This window comes from Rhinatrema bivittatum, chromosome 3 (assembly GCF_901001135.1).
Source record: "Rhinatrema bivittatum chromosome 3, aRhiBiv1.1, whole genome shotgun sequence".
Lineage (NCBI taxonomy): Eukaryota > Metazoa > Chordata > Amphibia > Gymnophiona > Rhinatrematidae > Rhinatrema > Rhinatrema bivittatum.
Genome location: NC_042617.1, coordinates 49,618,447 through 49,635,323, shown reverse-complemented (window position 1 = coordinate 49,635,323; position 16,877 = coordinate 49,618,447). Strand labels below are relative to the sequence as shown.

Here is a 16,877-nt window from a genome sequence, read left to right as displayed (position 1 = left end):
CCATTGCCAATTCCAGACTCTGTGTTTTGCACCTGTCTGCACCCTGTGCTTGAAATAGATTTTGAGTTGGTGCATCATGCTTATTCTCACCGTGTTTAAATCCCATCTTAAAACCCACTTTTATGAGATTGCTTTCAGACATTAAGCCTGTTGGTTTGCCTTCAACTTCATTAATTAATTTTAACAATTGTCTGACCTGTATGTTTGTCTTGATTAGATTGTAAGCTCTATTGAGCAGGGCATGTCTCTTGTGTGGTGGTGGTTGTACAGCACTGTGTATGTCAAGTAGTGCTTGAGAAATGTTTAGTACTAATAACTACTATGTTTTATAATCACTTTCATTTGCTTGACCTTTTTCCAGTTAGGATCCTAGTGTTGCTTGTGGTGATCAGAATAGTTTCCACCCAACTTTGGAGTGGAAGTCTGCTTCCAGTTGTGGTGGCTTATCTGCATAGTCCAAGAAAACAAACCGGTAACCGATCCAATGTAGCGGACAGCAGAAGAATGAAAGGATGGATCGTTAAAATGGACTTTATTGAAACTTGCCCGACTCTGGCCGAGTTTCGCTCTGCCGAGCTGCCTCAGGGGCTGTGGCACATAAATATAAACAATTAAAAATACACACAAACATAAATATTTGTATCAACATATAAATATGATATAAAACATATTTAAAAAAAATATATTAAAAAAATATATTAAATAATACAAATACACAAACGCTTAAACAAGGGGACAATACATGTTTTGTGTGCATAAAATGACTATGTTGCATAAAAAATTACGTGTTTGAAAGTACAGATACCAATATCTGAAAAATCAATTGAAAACTGCGGAGAAGAGTGAAAACTCTTCTCCGCAGTTTTCAATTGATTTTTCAGATATTGGTATCTGTACTTTCAAACACGTAATTATTTATGCAATATCGTCATTTTATGCACACAAAACATGTATTGTCCCCTTGTTTAAGCATTTGTGTATTTGTATTATTTAATATATTTTTTTAAATATGTTTTATATCATATTTATATGTTGATACAAATATTTATGTTTGTGTGTATTTTTAATTGTTTATATTTATGTGCCACAGCCCCTGAGGCAGCTCGGCAGAGCGAAACTCGGCCAGAGTCGGGCAAGTTTCAATAAAGTCCATTTTAACCGATCCATCCTTTCATTCTTCTGCTGTCCGGCTTATCTGCATAGCCACTTCCAAAAACAAAAGGAACACTTCATGCATTGCTGCTGTTACCTGGTTACAGTTGAGTTTAGTTAAGCCCAGAAAAAGCATAATTTGTTTAAGGTTGCACACAGTTGTCAGGAGACCAGGATTGGATCTCATGAGTACCAGGAGTTCTCCTGACTCTTAATTTGCTTGCTGGAAACCCAATAGACCATGGTTTCCCTAACATATCTTAGGGATCCTCTCAGCCAGTCAGTCTTTCAGGATATCCATAATGAATATGAGAGAGAGTTGCATATCTCTCCAGTGTATGCACATTTATTTCTTGTATATTCATTGTATGTATCTTGAAAACCTGACTGACTGCAGGAACCCAGAATGGTATGGGAATCCCCGCACTAGATAATACATTCTCCCATTCTTTCCTTTGAGTACTGACTAGCATGTTGACTTAAAAGCTATTGTCTGGGGAAGGGGGGGGGGGATAGTGCTGGCTTTATGCTTGTCATTCTGAGGTTTGGAGGGAGTACCTTTTCTGAGATGCACTTTCCATGCTGTTTGTTGGCCTGTGGGTGTTTGCCACAGTAGTGGCAGCAGCTTTTCCTCCTTCCCAAGCCTGAATGCACAACCTTCCTGTCAAGTTTAAGCTCAACTGATTTGGTCCTGATGGATAAGGAATTAAAACATTTTAATCCAAAGTGCCAGTCCAGAAATTGTAATACATGTTGACTTTGCAAACCTGTAAATGAACCCTTATCTTTTCTAGGTCAACAGCCTTAAAAGTATGGTTCTTCAGCTAAGGAAAGAAAATGAGATTGGCCAAAGTAAACTAAAGTCATGGATAAAATCTTGTAAACAGCTGGAACAGGAAAGGGAAATACTACAGAAACGTATTGTGGAACAAGTAGAACTATTGTCAGATCTGCAGAAAAAGTATGACAAAAGTATGTAGTAGTTGGAAAGATCTACAGTATGGAACTCTTGTTACAGTTAATGTGGTTCCTTAATTTTATAAATGTGTTCATGTCCTTTTATGTGAAAGGAATATCTTTTTACTTTAAAATTGATTCTCTGTATGATGTTGAACTTATTAATGCATCTTCTCTGTCATCGGAGTCATTTCAATTTTGGAAACTGGGTGAATTGATGGACAGTCAATAAGTACTTTTATCCACATGCTTTGTGCCAGCTTTCAAAAGGAAAGTACAAGCATACTTTCCCTTTGAAACTGCTCTGGGAAAAAATACCGGCACAGATTTGCACCTGTTTTATGTGCAGGTAAGTTTTCTCTTCAAATAATGTGTATAGATTTGAAAATATAATCTACATTCCTTATTTCTCTTCCTTAACCTAAATAATCACCCAGGTTTGCCTACTTTTTATCCAGCTAAAATTGCATGCATTATTGACAGCTGCGCTTACTTTAGCTGGGTAAGGGCCAGGCAATTTTCAGATAGCCAGTTTACCCAGGTAAATCAGTATTCTTTTGAGAACAATTAGGATAGCAGTCCTCACAGCTAGGGTGGCGGCATTGGACAGAACTCAGATGGAACTTTTACTTCAAAGCTTCTAGAACCTTTAGTGATGCTCATCTTAGCATGTTCCGGATGTTCCATGTCATCGTGGTTGTATGGGGTCCCCTTCAATTTCATTTTATTCTGCTCTACCCAATGAAAAGAGTTTTTCTCTCAATGTGGGTTTGTTTTTTTTTCAGGTGGTCTCTGATCTGGCTCTTCATTTTTTTCACCCTTTTAATATCCTTACATTTGAGTCTGTAAGGGGGGGTTTTTTTTTGTTTGTTCTTTCTTTTTCTCATAACTGTGGTACTGCAGCAATATCCTTGCATTGAGTGGCATTATTCAGTGCATTTTTTTGCTTTTTGAGTTGTTTGATTTCACTTTGGCTGTATATTTAACAATGTTTTAGAAGAAGGTCACCGGCTTCAAGAAATGTATCAGGTGCAGCAGCGTAATGTCTATCACCAATTGCATGATCTTTGTGTTTTGTGGTTGGGCTTCAACATGACATCCTGGGATGTGACACCAGTCAAACGATGTCTCCCAGGGATCAGAAGAGGCATAGAGAGTGAATAGATTTTTTTCACTACTTTACTTCTATCTGCATCAGAGGCATTGACATTGAAAGACCAGGAGCTGCAGTAGGCACTAATGAATTATCATTCCCTGTACATACCCTGCTCGCTTGACCCCTACAATGAGGGGAGATGGTCCTATCAGGACCTAAATGACATATGAGGAATTTTTTTTTTTTTTTTTTTAAAGGTTGGGTACAGAGCCGCAGGTTTTGCACCACCTCCATCTGCTGGAGACAGAGAAATACTGAAGGATTAGCAGGTGGCCCACCAGGTTATAAGGCGGTGCCTGTGAAATTTTCTCTGTTTCCATCTGCTGGAAGGGAGGTAAAACCCAGGAGTCTGGACTGATCTGTGGTACTAAAGGAACGAAAATTAGCAGGTAAGAACAAATTGTCCTTTAGGGAAATGGTCATCCTCCAGGTCAAGCATTGAAAGAGGCGTTGGAGTAGAGGCTTATATTACTTTCCCCACCTGATTAAAGCAAAGGATTCCACTTCATAGATATCTGCATTGGGGGATACCAATGTCAAGCCCTGGGTGAACACCAAGAAGCATCCGCATCAGTTCCAGTTGATGCATGATGTCCAGACCAGGGCAGTACAGACAGCAGCCATATGTCCTATATTTCCCTTCAGAGAGGATTATTTATATTTATTTATTTCGGATTTTTATATACCGGCATTCGAGATAGCAATCACATCATGCTGGTTCACATAGAACAGGGGTGCAAAGTAAAACATTAACTATAACAATGGTGCGGAAAAATGCAGTTACATTTAACAGGGAGACTAGAACTTGGCGAAGAAGGAAGAGAAAGGACAGATTATTAATTCAAAAAAGGCTAACAATAGTGGATGGATTACTCATTCTCTCTAAGGAGTGATGAGTTATGGAAGTCTCTGGAGATCCATATCATGGCCACCGAAACATCCTCTTACATCACTAAAGGAGTATTCTCTCTTATTACCCATGTGATTTTGGCATCTGCAGTCTTCTCAGAAGAGCTGAACAGGAGAGTCCAAGAGGTGCTTGACCATTGTCTGGCTAGCACTGGCAGCATCAGCAGCAATACAGACAGAGAATCAATAGATTCTGGAAACCCTCCTATCACCTGGTGGTATTGTACTAACATTGGTGCCCTGCAGGACATTGGCATTGATACAGATTGCCATTGTCAGTCTCCTATGCCTTGGGGTACAGAGATGCATTGAAATCTAGTCCCAAACAGCCAGTTGAAGGTCTTTTATGGGATATGGCAGGTAGACATGTTCATGCTCTTATTAAGGAAGAATAGAAAAGACAGGAAAGGGGGAGGAGTAGAGCTTTATATCAAAAACAATATCCAAGCAACTGAAATACAAGAGATGTGGGATAGAGAAGCATTATGCGCTTTGTTAAAAAGAAAAGAAAATGGTACTTCCATTTACATTGGTGTAGTCTACAGATCACTGATTCAGACAGAAGAGCTGGAGAGAGATTTGGCTGAATACATTCAAAAGGTGGGAAAGAAGGGGGGGGGGTGTTCCTCATTGGAAATTTTAATCTGCCAGATGTAAACTGGAGTATCTCTTCTGTAGAATCTACAAGAAGTAGAGAGAGAGATGCCAAGGGGCTCTTTCCAAATAAATGGTAATGAAACCCATGAGGGAGGGTGTGATATTTGATCTGGTGCTCACAAATGGAGATCTCTTTAATGTCCAGGTAGGTGCCCATCTGAGCACCAGTGATCATCAGATGGTATGATTTGATATCACAAAATACAGAGAAGTTGCACAAAGACCTGAGTTTTGAATTTCAGAAATATGGACTTTGTTGAAATGGGGATGTTCCTGGAGGAAGAACTAGAAGACTGGGAGAAAATGGGTGAGAACTAACAGTGGGCCAAATTTAAAGGAAGCTATCACAAAGGCAACAAATTTGTTAGAAAATTAAACAAGAGAAAGAGGAAAAAGAAACGTATCTGGTTCTCAAAGGAGATGGCTGGAAAAAAAAAACACAGAAGGAACAGTGTTCAAGAAGTATAAAGGATCCCAAAAAGAGAAACACAGGGAAGAACATCTGGTGAAATTGAGGGAGACGAAAAAAGAAATCAGGGAAGCAAAAGGTCAAGCAGAAGAAAGTATTGCCAAAGAGGTAAAGCGAGCTGACATTTTTTAGATATATCTGAGAAAGAAGGGAGGCCCATAGTGGTATAGTAAAATTGAAAGGTGATGAGGAGCAATATGTGAAGAAAAAGAAATAGTAGAAATATTAAATACTTCAGTTCGGTGTTTACTAAAGAAAGACCCTGGAGAAGAATTGTTGATTGATAAGATCATGGATGGGAATGGAATAGATGCAACCCCATTTACAGAAGAGAATGTATAGGAAGAGCTAGGAAGCCTGAACATGGACAAGGCCATAGGGCCGGATGAGTTACATCTTAGGATAATAAGAGAGCTAAGAGATGTGCTGGCGGGTCCACTGAAAGACCTCTTCAATAGATCCCTGGGAACTGGAGTGGTGCCACATGATTGAAGAAGAACGTTTGTGGCCCTGCTTCACCAGCGTGGTAAAAGAGAGGAGGCTGGAAACCACAGGCTGGTTAGCCTTACTTCAGTGGTGGGAAAATTAATGGAGAGACTGCTGAATGAAAGGATAGTTGCTGGACCGGAGACAGCATGGATTCACCAGGGGAAGGTCCTGCCAGACAAACCTGGTTGACCTTTTTGATTGGGTAACGAGAGAACTGGATCAAGGAAGAGCACTTAATGTGATTTACTTGGATTTCAGCAAAGCTTTCAATATGGTTCCACATAGGAAGCTTGTGAATAAAATGAGAAGATTGGGCGTGGGCGCTGAGGTGTTGGAGCGGATTACTAACTGGTTAACTGACAGTATACAATGTGTAATAGTAAATGGAATCCGCTCTGAGAGAACTGTTAAGTGGAGAATCGCAAGGATCGATTTTGGGATCGGTTCTGTTCAGTATCTTCGTGAGCAATATTGCGAAGGGATTAGAAGGAAAAGTTTGCCTTTTTGTGGATGATACTAAGATCTGCAACAAAGTGGACATGCCTGAAGGAGTAGAGAGAATGAAAAGTGATTTAATAAAACTTTGAAGAGTGGTCAAAGATTTAACAGCTGCAATTCAGTGCCAAGAAGTGCAGAGTCATGCATCTGGAATGTGATTATCCAAAAGAGCTATATGGGATGGGGGTGAAAGACTATAGTGCATGGACCAGGAGAGAGACCTTGGGGTGATTGATGAACTGAAGGTAGCAAAGCAATGTGACAAGGTAGTAGCTAAAGCCAGAAATAAGCTGGGCTGCATAGAGAGAGGTATAATTAGCAGGAAAAAGGAAGTGATAATACCCTTGTACAGATCCATGGAGAGGTCTCGCCTAAAGTACTGTGTTCAATCCTGGAAACCATATCACAAAAAAGAATAGAAACAGAATGGAAACAGTCCAAAGGAAGGTGACCAAATTGTTGTGAGGTCTGTTGCGGAAGACCTGCGAGGAGAAGCTGAAGGATATAAATTTGCATACCCTGGGAGAGAGGAGGTGCAAGAGAGATATGATACAAACCTTCAGATACCTGACAGATATTAACAATGCACAGACTTTAAACCTTTTCTGCTAGGGGTCACAATATGAAACTCTAGGGGGAGACGACTCAGAACCAATATCAGGAAATATTTTATGGACAGGGTAGTGGATACCTGGAATGTCCTCCCAGAAAGATGAAGATGAGAACAGTTAATGAATTCAAAAAGATATGGGGAAAAACATTGTGGATCCCTAAAAGCTTAAAGAAAGGGATGGTATAACATTTTTGCATGGGGGTTACCTGCATGGAGCAGCAGTTACTACCATAAGCAAATTGCTTGGCAGACTAGATGGACCGTTTAGTCTTTATCTGCTGTCATTACTATGTTTAATTCACCAGTCTACGTGCCTGAGGAGGTTATGAATATGAGTTTGGAGACTATTCTGAACAGGAAGAGTCTAAAGCTTTCCCCTTAGATCCCCATCTTCCCCAGGAAAGGAGAAAATCTTCACTTAGATTTCTCCTCCTCCAGATATAATGAAATGAATAGCAAAGCCTATCTTTTCTTTTAAAGGAGTCTTGAGTCCAGAGCAAGTTTTCTGGATATTCATAAGCACATAAGAAATTGCTATGCTGGGTCAGACCCAGGGTCCATCAACAGAGGCCAAACTAGGCCACAACAACCTGGCAATTACCCAAACACCAAGAAGATCCCATGCTACTGATGCAATTAATAGCAGTGGCTATTCCTTAAGTAAACTTGATTAATAGCCGTTAATGGACTTCTCCTCCAAGAACTTATCCAAACCTTTTTTGAACTCAGCTACACTAACTGCACTAACCACATTCTCTGGCAACAAATTCCAGAGCTTTATTGTGCGTTGAGTGAAAAAGAATTTTCTCCGATTAGTCTTAAATGTGCTACTTGCTAACTTCATGGAATATCCCCTAGTCCTTCTATTATTCGAAAGTGTAAATAACCGATTCACATCTACTCGTTCAAGACCTCTCATGATCTTAAAGACCTCTATCATATCCCCCCTTAGCCATCCCTTCTGCAAGCTGAACAGCCCTAACCTCTTCAGCCTTTCCTCATAGGGGAGCTGTTCTATCCTCTTTATCATTTTGGTTGCCCTTCTCTGTACCTTCTCCATCGCAACTATATTGTTTTTGAGATGCGGCGACCAGAATTGTACACAGTATTCCATGTGAGGTCTCACCATGGAACGATATATAGGCATTATGACATTTTCCGTTTTATTAACCATTCCCTTCCTAATTATTCCTACCATTCTGTTTGCTTTTTTGACTGCTGCAGCACACTGAGCCGACTATTTTAAAGTATTATCCGCTATGATGCCTAGATCTTTTTCCTGGGTGGTAGCTCCTAATATGGAACCTAACATCGTGTAACTACAGCAAAGGTTATTTTTCCCTATATGCAACACCTTGCACTTGTCCACATTAAATTTCATCTGCCATTTGGATGCCAAATCTTCCAGTCTTGCAAGGTCCTCCTGTAATGTATCACAATCCTCTTGTGATTTAATTACTCTGAATAATTTTGTATCATCCGCAAATTTGATAACCTCTCTCGTCGTATTCCTTGTCAGATCATTTATATATATATATGTATGTATTGAAAAGCACCGGCCCAAGTACAGATCCCTGAGGCACTCCATTGTTTACCCTTTTCCACTGAGAAAATGTACCATTTAATCCTACTGTGTTTCCTGTCTTTTAACCAGTTTGTAATCCACGAAAGGACATCGCCTCCTATCCCATGACTTTTTAGTTTTCTTAGAAGCTTCTCATGAGGGACTTTGTCAAATGCCTTCTGAAAATCCAAATACACTACATCTACCGGTTCACCTTTATCTACATGCTTATTAACCCCTTCAAAAAAATGAAGCAGATTTGTTAGGCAAGACTTCCCTTGGTAAATCCATGTTGACTGTGTTCCATTAAACCATGTCTTTCTATATGCTTTACGATTTTGATCTTGAGAATAGTTTCCACTATTTTTCCTGGCACTGAAGTCAGGCTCACTGGTCTATAGTTATCCGGATCGCCCCTGGAGCCTTTTTTAAATATTGGAGTTACATTGGCCACCTTCCAGTCGTCAGGTACAATGGATGATTTTAATGATAGGTTACAAATTTTAACTAATAGATCAGAAATTTCATTTTTTAGTTCCTTCAGTACCCTAGGATGCATACCATCCAGTCCAGGTGATTAGCTACTCTTTAGTTTGTCAATCTGGCCTACTACATCTTCCAGGTTCACAGTGATTTCGTTCAGTTCGTTTGACTCATCACCCCTGAAAACCATCTCCAGAACTGGTATCTCCCCAACCTCCTCATTAATAAACATGGAAGCAAAGAATTAATTTAATCTTTCTGCAGTGGCCTTATCTTCCCTAAGAGCCTCTGTCATCTATTGGTCCAGTCGTCTCCCTCACAGTTTCTTGCTTCGGATATATTTAAAAAAGTTTTTATTATGAGTTTTTGCCTCTATGGCCAACTTCAATTCAAATTCTCTCTTCGCCTGTCTTATCAATGTTTTACACTTAACTTGACAATGCTTGTTTCATCCTATTTTCTTCAGATGGATCCTTCTTCCAATTTTGAAGGATTTTTTTTGGCTAAAATAGCCTCTTTCACCTCACCTTTTAAGGTAATCGTTTTGCCTTCTTTCCACCTTTCTTAATGTGTGGAATACATATAGACTGTGCCTCTAGGATTGTATTTTTAAACAATGCCCCCATGCCTGTTGAACACTTTTAACCTTTGCAGTTGCATCTTTCAGTTTTTTTCTAACTATTTTCTTCATTTTATCAAAGTTTCCCTTTTGAAAGTTTAGTGTTAGAGCTGCAGATTTACTTATTGTCCCCCTTCCAGTTATTAGTTTAAATTTGATCATGTTATGATCACTGTTGCCAAGTGGCCCCACCACCGTTAACTCTCTCACCAAATTCTGTCTTCCTTGATCCCCTTGAGGAAATCGTGAGGGTTTTCTACATCTTTCAGAGTCAGATCTAAAGACTAGCTTTGTTAGGGTTCATTTGCAATTGACAGTTATCACCATATAGAAGGAAAACTCATCTCTGTACAACATTTACAGAATGTGTCCGATTCATGGGGTTTGCCCTGTCTTGATAATGCAACATGGTTTTAACCAAGTTAAGGAAAGCTGCTTTTGAGTCATTAAACTCTTGTGAGCTAAAGTGCCCAGCTTGGAAGGACATATTTTTGGTGGCACTCCTTGGCTTGCATAGTCATTTAGCTCTGGATCCTAGTGACTTGTGTGCCTTATACAAAATGTTTTCATAATAGGATGGCTTTGTGCACACATTAATGGGCGGATTGGCCGATCGGGGGGATCAGGCATCCCCCGGTGGGACGGTCGCTCTAGTCACATGGTCTGCCGAGCGCAGCCGTGACAGAGCCGCGCTCGGCAGACCTCGGGGTATGGCCTGGGTGGCAAATCCCCGGGCAGGTTGTCTTCCTGGAAATATATAAATACATATACAATAAGAAATTACATGCAAACAAAACAAATTGTTTGCCTGTTGGCAGTGTTCTGATGTATTCCCTTTCTTGACTGAATGTAACATGGAGCTTGGTATTTCCTTGTTGTGAAGACTGTTTGACCTTGGAGAAAGCAAAATTGCTTACGTGTATTGGGTGTTTTGTGAAGACAGCAAAATGCCAGTCCTCAGAAACCCATCTGCCTCCCCAAAGAGTTGGCTGTTTAAAATAGGAGCTTTTATTGAGAACTGAAGGGTGGGGAGTCACAACCATGATGACATGGGCTGTACTGCACATATTCTGCACATGATTGAAAACTCTGGAAGCTTTGAAGTCAAAAGCTCCATCCAATGATGTCACCCCTGTTGAGAGGACTGTATCTTGCTAGCCTTGGAGAAAACCTATTACAGGTAAGCAATTTTGCTTTATCCACAAATGTTTTCTAAAATTTGCCTTCAAAAATATTTCTCCTGACAAAAATGTATTCTCCACCCATTGATGGCTTTGTTCCCCCTTTTCTTGCAGGCACCCTTAGCTAGGGAATTCATTTATGTGACTGTGTACCTGCCTGTCTTTAGAGAAAGCAATATTTACCTCTAATAAGTGTTCTCAGAAGATGATAGTTCATCAGTCACACAAACTCTCACCCCCTCTTCTGGAGTTATTCTTTCCTTGTCAAAATTTAGTAGAAATGAGATGAGCTACAGAGCTGCAGCAGCACAGGAGCTCTTGTGCATGCACAGAAAATGTATTTAGACCTTAAAAAAGCTCTCCAGTAGCTTTCCATTCGATGCCTGGTGTGATTTTGTGATCCACTCGTGACTGGTGAGCTGTTTGCTAAGAAATGCTGTTACAGATAAGCAAAGTTGTTTTACCTGTGTCCATAAACAGGGTGCTATAGAATTTTGAAAACCTGTAAGGGAAAGAGAAATCACAGGATTAATAGTAGCAGTGCCTGAGCAATGTTTCATGAAGAGTGCTCATAACAAAAGCTTTTTTTTCCTTCACTTAATTTTTTTTAGATATTGATAGCTTATTTCTTTTATACAGAAGCTGATTTGGAAACTAGCAAAGATGCTTTAAAATCAGAACTGGAAGAATTGAAAGAATTTGTAGAAGAGAAAACAAGAGAAGCAGATGAAAATCTGGAGAAGTACTGCAGCCTAATAATTAGCAGCAACAAGTTAGAGGAAGAAAATGACATGTTAAAAAAGCAGGTTGATTTGCTGACCACCCACCTTAAACAGCCTCTACCACCACCAGAAGGTCCAATGAGTTCTATATGGCAGACTTCAGATAAACCAGTCAAGTCTAGCAATAAAAAGAGTACTAAAGAAAAGAGACTATCAAAGGGGCCCACTAAACTTTCTGTGAAGAGACAAAGGCCACTAGAAGGCAAGGGTGATCGTTCTGAGCAGAAAGCAACAACTCCTCAGCGTTTAGCTAAGAGAGTTAAAGGAGGTGTGAATGCTAGTGAAGATATGGAGTATGAACCAGAGGGGCTTCCAGAAGCAGTAAAGAAAGGTAAGTGCTATATCCAAATTTGTGATCCAGCAAGAGGATCATCTACCCCTGGGCTGTCTAAAGCTTTTATTGCTTTGATTTGCACCAGTGGTTCAAAAGCAGCTCCAGGACAGAAATGGTTTATTAAGAACGTAAGTGGTAATGTCCTCTTTTAGACAGGTACCATCAAAGTGACCAGTCATAATAGGCACTTTCTGCATAGATTAAACCTTCATTTACTTTACATTTAATCATCGGCCAAACACTTTAAAAAATATTTTTATAATTAAGTGCAAATAAAATGTACTTATTTTAGTATATCTTATGAAGAGAAGAATAATCCCCAACACGGAGCCATATTTCGGAAACCTGCATCAGGGGGGTTGTAAATCTTCTGTTATTGCACAAGCCATTGCACAATTTCAATCATTTTTACTGAAATACAAAGTACAAAATGAGTTTAAGCAGTAATTGCCACGAATGCAAAATTATTGGATGTTCTCATTGAGAAATATAAATCATTCAGCATAGTAATCAAAGGAGCAGAGATGAACCAAACATTACCTACATCGCCAAATGCGAAAATGTCAACCGGAAGTTACCAAGGTGCCACCTCCAGTAATGATTTATAAAGTGTAAAATGCTAATGAGGCTAATCTTTCAATCGAGTGATCAAATTACTGTATACCATTCAATTTTAAGTTCCCTGTACGTACCCGGATCAGTCCAGGCCGTGGGTTGAGCCTCCTGTCCAGCAGATGGAGACAGACCAAAACTGAAAAGGGTATCCTATATCTGGACAGAGCCTACCCTGCAGCCCTTCAGTATTTGTCTGTCTCCAGCAGATGGTTCAGCTCACCCTGCGGTCTCCTGATTTGGGCTAGTCAGCCTTCTTTTTTCCTTCTTCTTGGATCAAGCAAGTACTTATTGCTTAGGGATTCTAATAGGATTTAAAAAAGAACCAAACAAAAAACAGTTTTGTTTTAAAGTTCATTGTTTTCAGTGCTGTGCAAGAGATGGTCCCGTCTCCTGGCTCTTGCTGGACTTAGGGGGGCTTCGCCCCTTGTGCTGGGCATAGCCTAAGTCCATTCTTGCTTCCTGGTGGGGGGACCGAGGCTGGTGGTCCAGTCGTTCGTCTCTTTCCCCCCCCCCCCCCCCCCAGCTGCCTAGGGAGCTTAGTGCTCCATTGCCTTTGGTTCAGTTTTTCTGTGTAAAAAAATAAAATAAAATAATCATATTTTAAACTTTAATCCGTTGTCTTGACTGGAGATTGAACCGGCAGCCAGACACAGGAGCGAGCAGGCTTCAACCCCCTGCCTCCGCTTCAGCCGGCAGAACTGCCAACCATCTATTTTTAGACTTTTTTCTTCAGCTCGTGGCTCCTCTTCACTGAGGATGCCGCGGCCAGCAGCCTGTCTTGGGTGTGGAGAGCCCTCGGCACGCTTATTGCGTGAGGGGCTCTGTTCAGCCTGCCGGGTGAGGAAGGCCCCTCCTCGGCAGGACAAGCAAATATAGCCTGGGGACGGAATCCCCAGTGCATGGCCAAGGTCGTTCCCGGGTCGGCAGACCGCGGGAACAGCGGCCATCTTGGGGATTTCGGCAGCTCCCAATTCGGAGCTGCCTGGGGCTGGGGAGCCAGATTTTCAAGATTCCCCCCCCCCCCTGAGGTCTCTCAGGAGGTGGTCCCTGACACACCCCCCCCCCCCCCCCCCCCGGGGAAATCCAAGGCTCATTTTTCTTCAGAATTTGTTCACCTCCTGCATAAATCATATTTGACTAGCTTGCAGGAGGAGGAGGAGGAGGACCCTTCCCCAGACCTCCCCCAGTGAAAATTCCGCACCCCACGCCGTTAACAGTTTGTCCTGCTGCGGAACCTCCGGGGACTGTTCGGGTGCGGGTGGTCCTGGGGGTGGCCCCTATCCCTGACCCCCCCGGTGGCCCCAGTTATCCCTGTTCTGGATCCCACGTCAGATTTAGCGAGCGCACTCCCACCCCTGGAGGGGGATGATCCTAGGGTTCTCCGCATGTTTCAGAGGAAGTAGTTGGAGCCCCTCATCCCCTTTGTCCTCCAGGAACTGGGGCTGGAGGGGGCCCCCCGTGGGTACCCTTACGGCCTCCTTGCCCAAGGATATGGACCCGGTCCCGGCGGGACTCAGGGATCCGGCAGCACAAGTTGCTGCTCTTGTGGGAATGGGAGGCTCCCGAAGCGGGACTCTGGGTGGGGTAGGCTATGGATAAGCTCTACCCTCTCCCAGAGGAATGCTTGGACATGCTGAAGATCCCCATCGTGGACTCCTCGGTTTCGGCGGTCACCAAGCACACCACTATCCCTGTGGTGGGATTGACGGCTCTGAAGTACGGACAGGACCGTAAGCTCGAGGCTCATCTGAAACGTATCTTTGAAGTCCTGGCCCTGAGGTTCCGGGCGACTATCTGCAGCAGTCTCATGCAGTGGGCAGATCTCAGGTGGGTTCAACAATTAATTGGCACCCAGGACCTCCCATCTTCAGAGGCAGAGCAGGCTGAACGTCTGGAAGGTGTCATAGCATACGGGGCTGATGCGCTCTACGACCTACTCCGCAACCAGGCGAAGGTGATGGTCTCGGCGGTCTCCGCTAGATGGCTCCTCTGGCTGCGCAATTGGTCAGCCGACCTGTCCTCCAAGGCACGGCTGGGCACGTTGCCTTTCAAAGGTAAGTTGCTTTTAGGAGAGGACCTTGAGAAGCTTATTGACTCCTTGGGGGAAAACAAGGTTCATAAGCTACCGGAGGACCGTCCTAAACAATCTCGATCCTTTACACCCTCCCGTCCTCGCTTACGGGGACAGAGGAGGTATACGCCCCCTAGACGAGGTGGCTCCTCAGGGGGTTATTCTTCCCGGTCTCAATCTTGGTCTCAGCCCTTTCGTGGGTGTCGCTCTTTCCGCGAAGGCCAGTCTCAGTGCGCCACCCCAAAGCCCGCCACACAATGAAGTTCGGTCGACCCATTCCTTGGTCCCTTTTCTGGGCGGTCGTCTCTCTCTGTTCTTCGAGGAATGGGTCAAAATCATGTCGGACCAGTGGGTCCTCGACATTGTCCGAGACTGTTACGCCTTAGAATTTGTTCGCGATCTACCAGACCTCTTCGTATTCTCCCCATGCGGTAGTCTTAAGCGGGAGGCGGTGGAGCAAACCCTTGCCAGGCTATTGAGTCTGGGCGCAGTTATCCCGGTTCTGAAGGAGGAGCTCAGCGTAGTTCCCAAGAAGGATGGGGCTTTTCGGCCGATCTTAGACCTCAAGAGGGTCAACCGGGCCCTCAAGATCCCACATTTTTGCATGGAAACCTTGAGAGCGGTCATCGCAGCGGTTCACCCAGGAGAGTTCTTCGCCTCTCTCGATTTGACAGAGGCACATACTTCCATATTCCGATTCACCATGATTACCAGAAGTATCTTCGCTTCCACATCCTCAACCGGGATTTCCAGTTTCGGGCGCTGCATTTCGGTCTTGCTAACGCACCATGCACCTTCACCAAGGTCATGATGGTGGTGGCGGCAACCCTCCGCCGCGAAGGAATATTAGTCCACCCCTATCTTGTCGACTGGCTTGTAAGGGCCAAGTCTGAGACTCTCTGCAGACAGGCGGTGGATCGGGTTCTAGCTCTCCTCGCTTCTCTCGGCTGGATAGTGAATTTTCCCAAAAGCAAGTTACAGCCTTCCCAGGTGTTGGAGTTCCTGGGAGCCCACTTCGATACTCGGATAGGCAAGGTGTTCCTCCCTCATGCGCAGGCCCTCAAGTTGATTGACCAGGTTCAGAATCTGCTCTCGCATCCTCTTCCGACAGCCTGGGACTACCTTCAGGTCTTGGGCTCGATGGCTTCCACCACAGACCTTGTCCCCTGGGCGTTTGCTCATATGCAACTGTTATAGAGAGTTTTTCTATCCTGTTGGCAGCCAGTGTCGGAACAGTTCCAAGTAGTTCTCCCGCTTTTGGCCTCTACCGTCGCCGCCTTGCAGTGGTGGCTTTTGCTTACTCATCTCCTCCGGGGAATGCCTCTCCAATCTCCACAGTGGACGATAGTAACCACGGACACCAGTCTCTCGGGCTGGGGAGCAGTCTGCCAGTCCCAGTCCACTCAGGGGATCTGGTCGCCGGTTCAAGCTTGTTGGCACATCAATCGGTTGGAGACCCGCAGGAGTTTCTGCCCTTGATACGCGGCAAAGCAGTGAGGGTTCTTTCCGACAACTCCACCACCGTGGCTTACATCAACTGTCAGGGAGGCACTCGCAGTCGCCTGGTGGCCCTAGAAGCCAGCCGTCTCTTCGACTGGGCGGAACGGCATCTGGATTGCTTGGCGGCCTCCCACATAGCGGGCAAGGAGAATGTTCAGGCCGATTTCCTCAGTCGTCGGTCTCTCAATCCGAGAGAATGGGAACTCTCTGAAGAAGCCATGGATCTGATCATTGGCAGGTGGGGTCCTCTTCACCTGGACCTCATGGCAACCTTGCACAATGCCAAGGCCAATCGGTTCTTCAGCCGTTGGAGAGAGCACGGCTTGGAAGGAGTGGATGCTCTGGCTCTCCCTTGGCCTGCAGACATCCTTCTGTATGTGTTCCCTCCGTGGCCTCTGGTGGGGAAAGTTCTCCGAAGAATAGAACTACACCGAGGGCCAGTGGTTCTTGTAGCTCCCAAATGGCCTCGCAGACCATGGTTCGCGGATCTCATCAACCTGGCGACGGACGGCCCTCTCCGCCTAGGCCATCTTCCTTGTCTGCTTTGGCAGGGGCCTGTATATTTCGACCAGACCGATCGCTTTTCTCTAGCGGCCTGGCTTTTGAACTGAGACGCCTGGGACGTAAGGGCTATAAGGAGGAGGTTATCTCCACTTTCCTGTGAGCTCGGAAGCAGTCTACTTCTCTAGCTTACGTGCACGTTTGGAAGGTCTTTGAGACTGTTTGTGCGGAGTCGGGCGTCTCGGCACGCTCCGCTCCGGTCTCGTTGATTCTTTTTTTTACAGAAGGGTCTCTCCAAGGGCCTTTCATTCAGTTCCCTGTGCGTGC

General features: G+C 43.8%; 1 protein-coding gene across 4 annotated transcripts in view; it reads left to right on the top strand.

Moving 5' to 3' along the window:
* Window positions 1-16,877, top strand: part of CENPF (centromere protein F) — a 256,055-nt gene that overhangs the window by 213,081 nt on the left and 26,097 nt on the right. For all 4 annotated transcript variants that reach the window (XM_029593203.1, XM_029593204.1, XM_029593205.1 and 1 more), the window contains exons 17-18: window positions 1,947-2,124; window positions 11,387-11,860. In XM_029593203.1, the coding sequence (XP_029449063.1) occupies window positions 1,947-2,124; window positions 11,387-11,860 (652 nt within the window). The remainder of the gene's footprint in view (window positions 1-1,946; window positions 2,125-11,386; window positions 11,861-16,877) is intronic.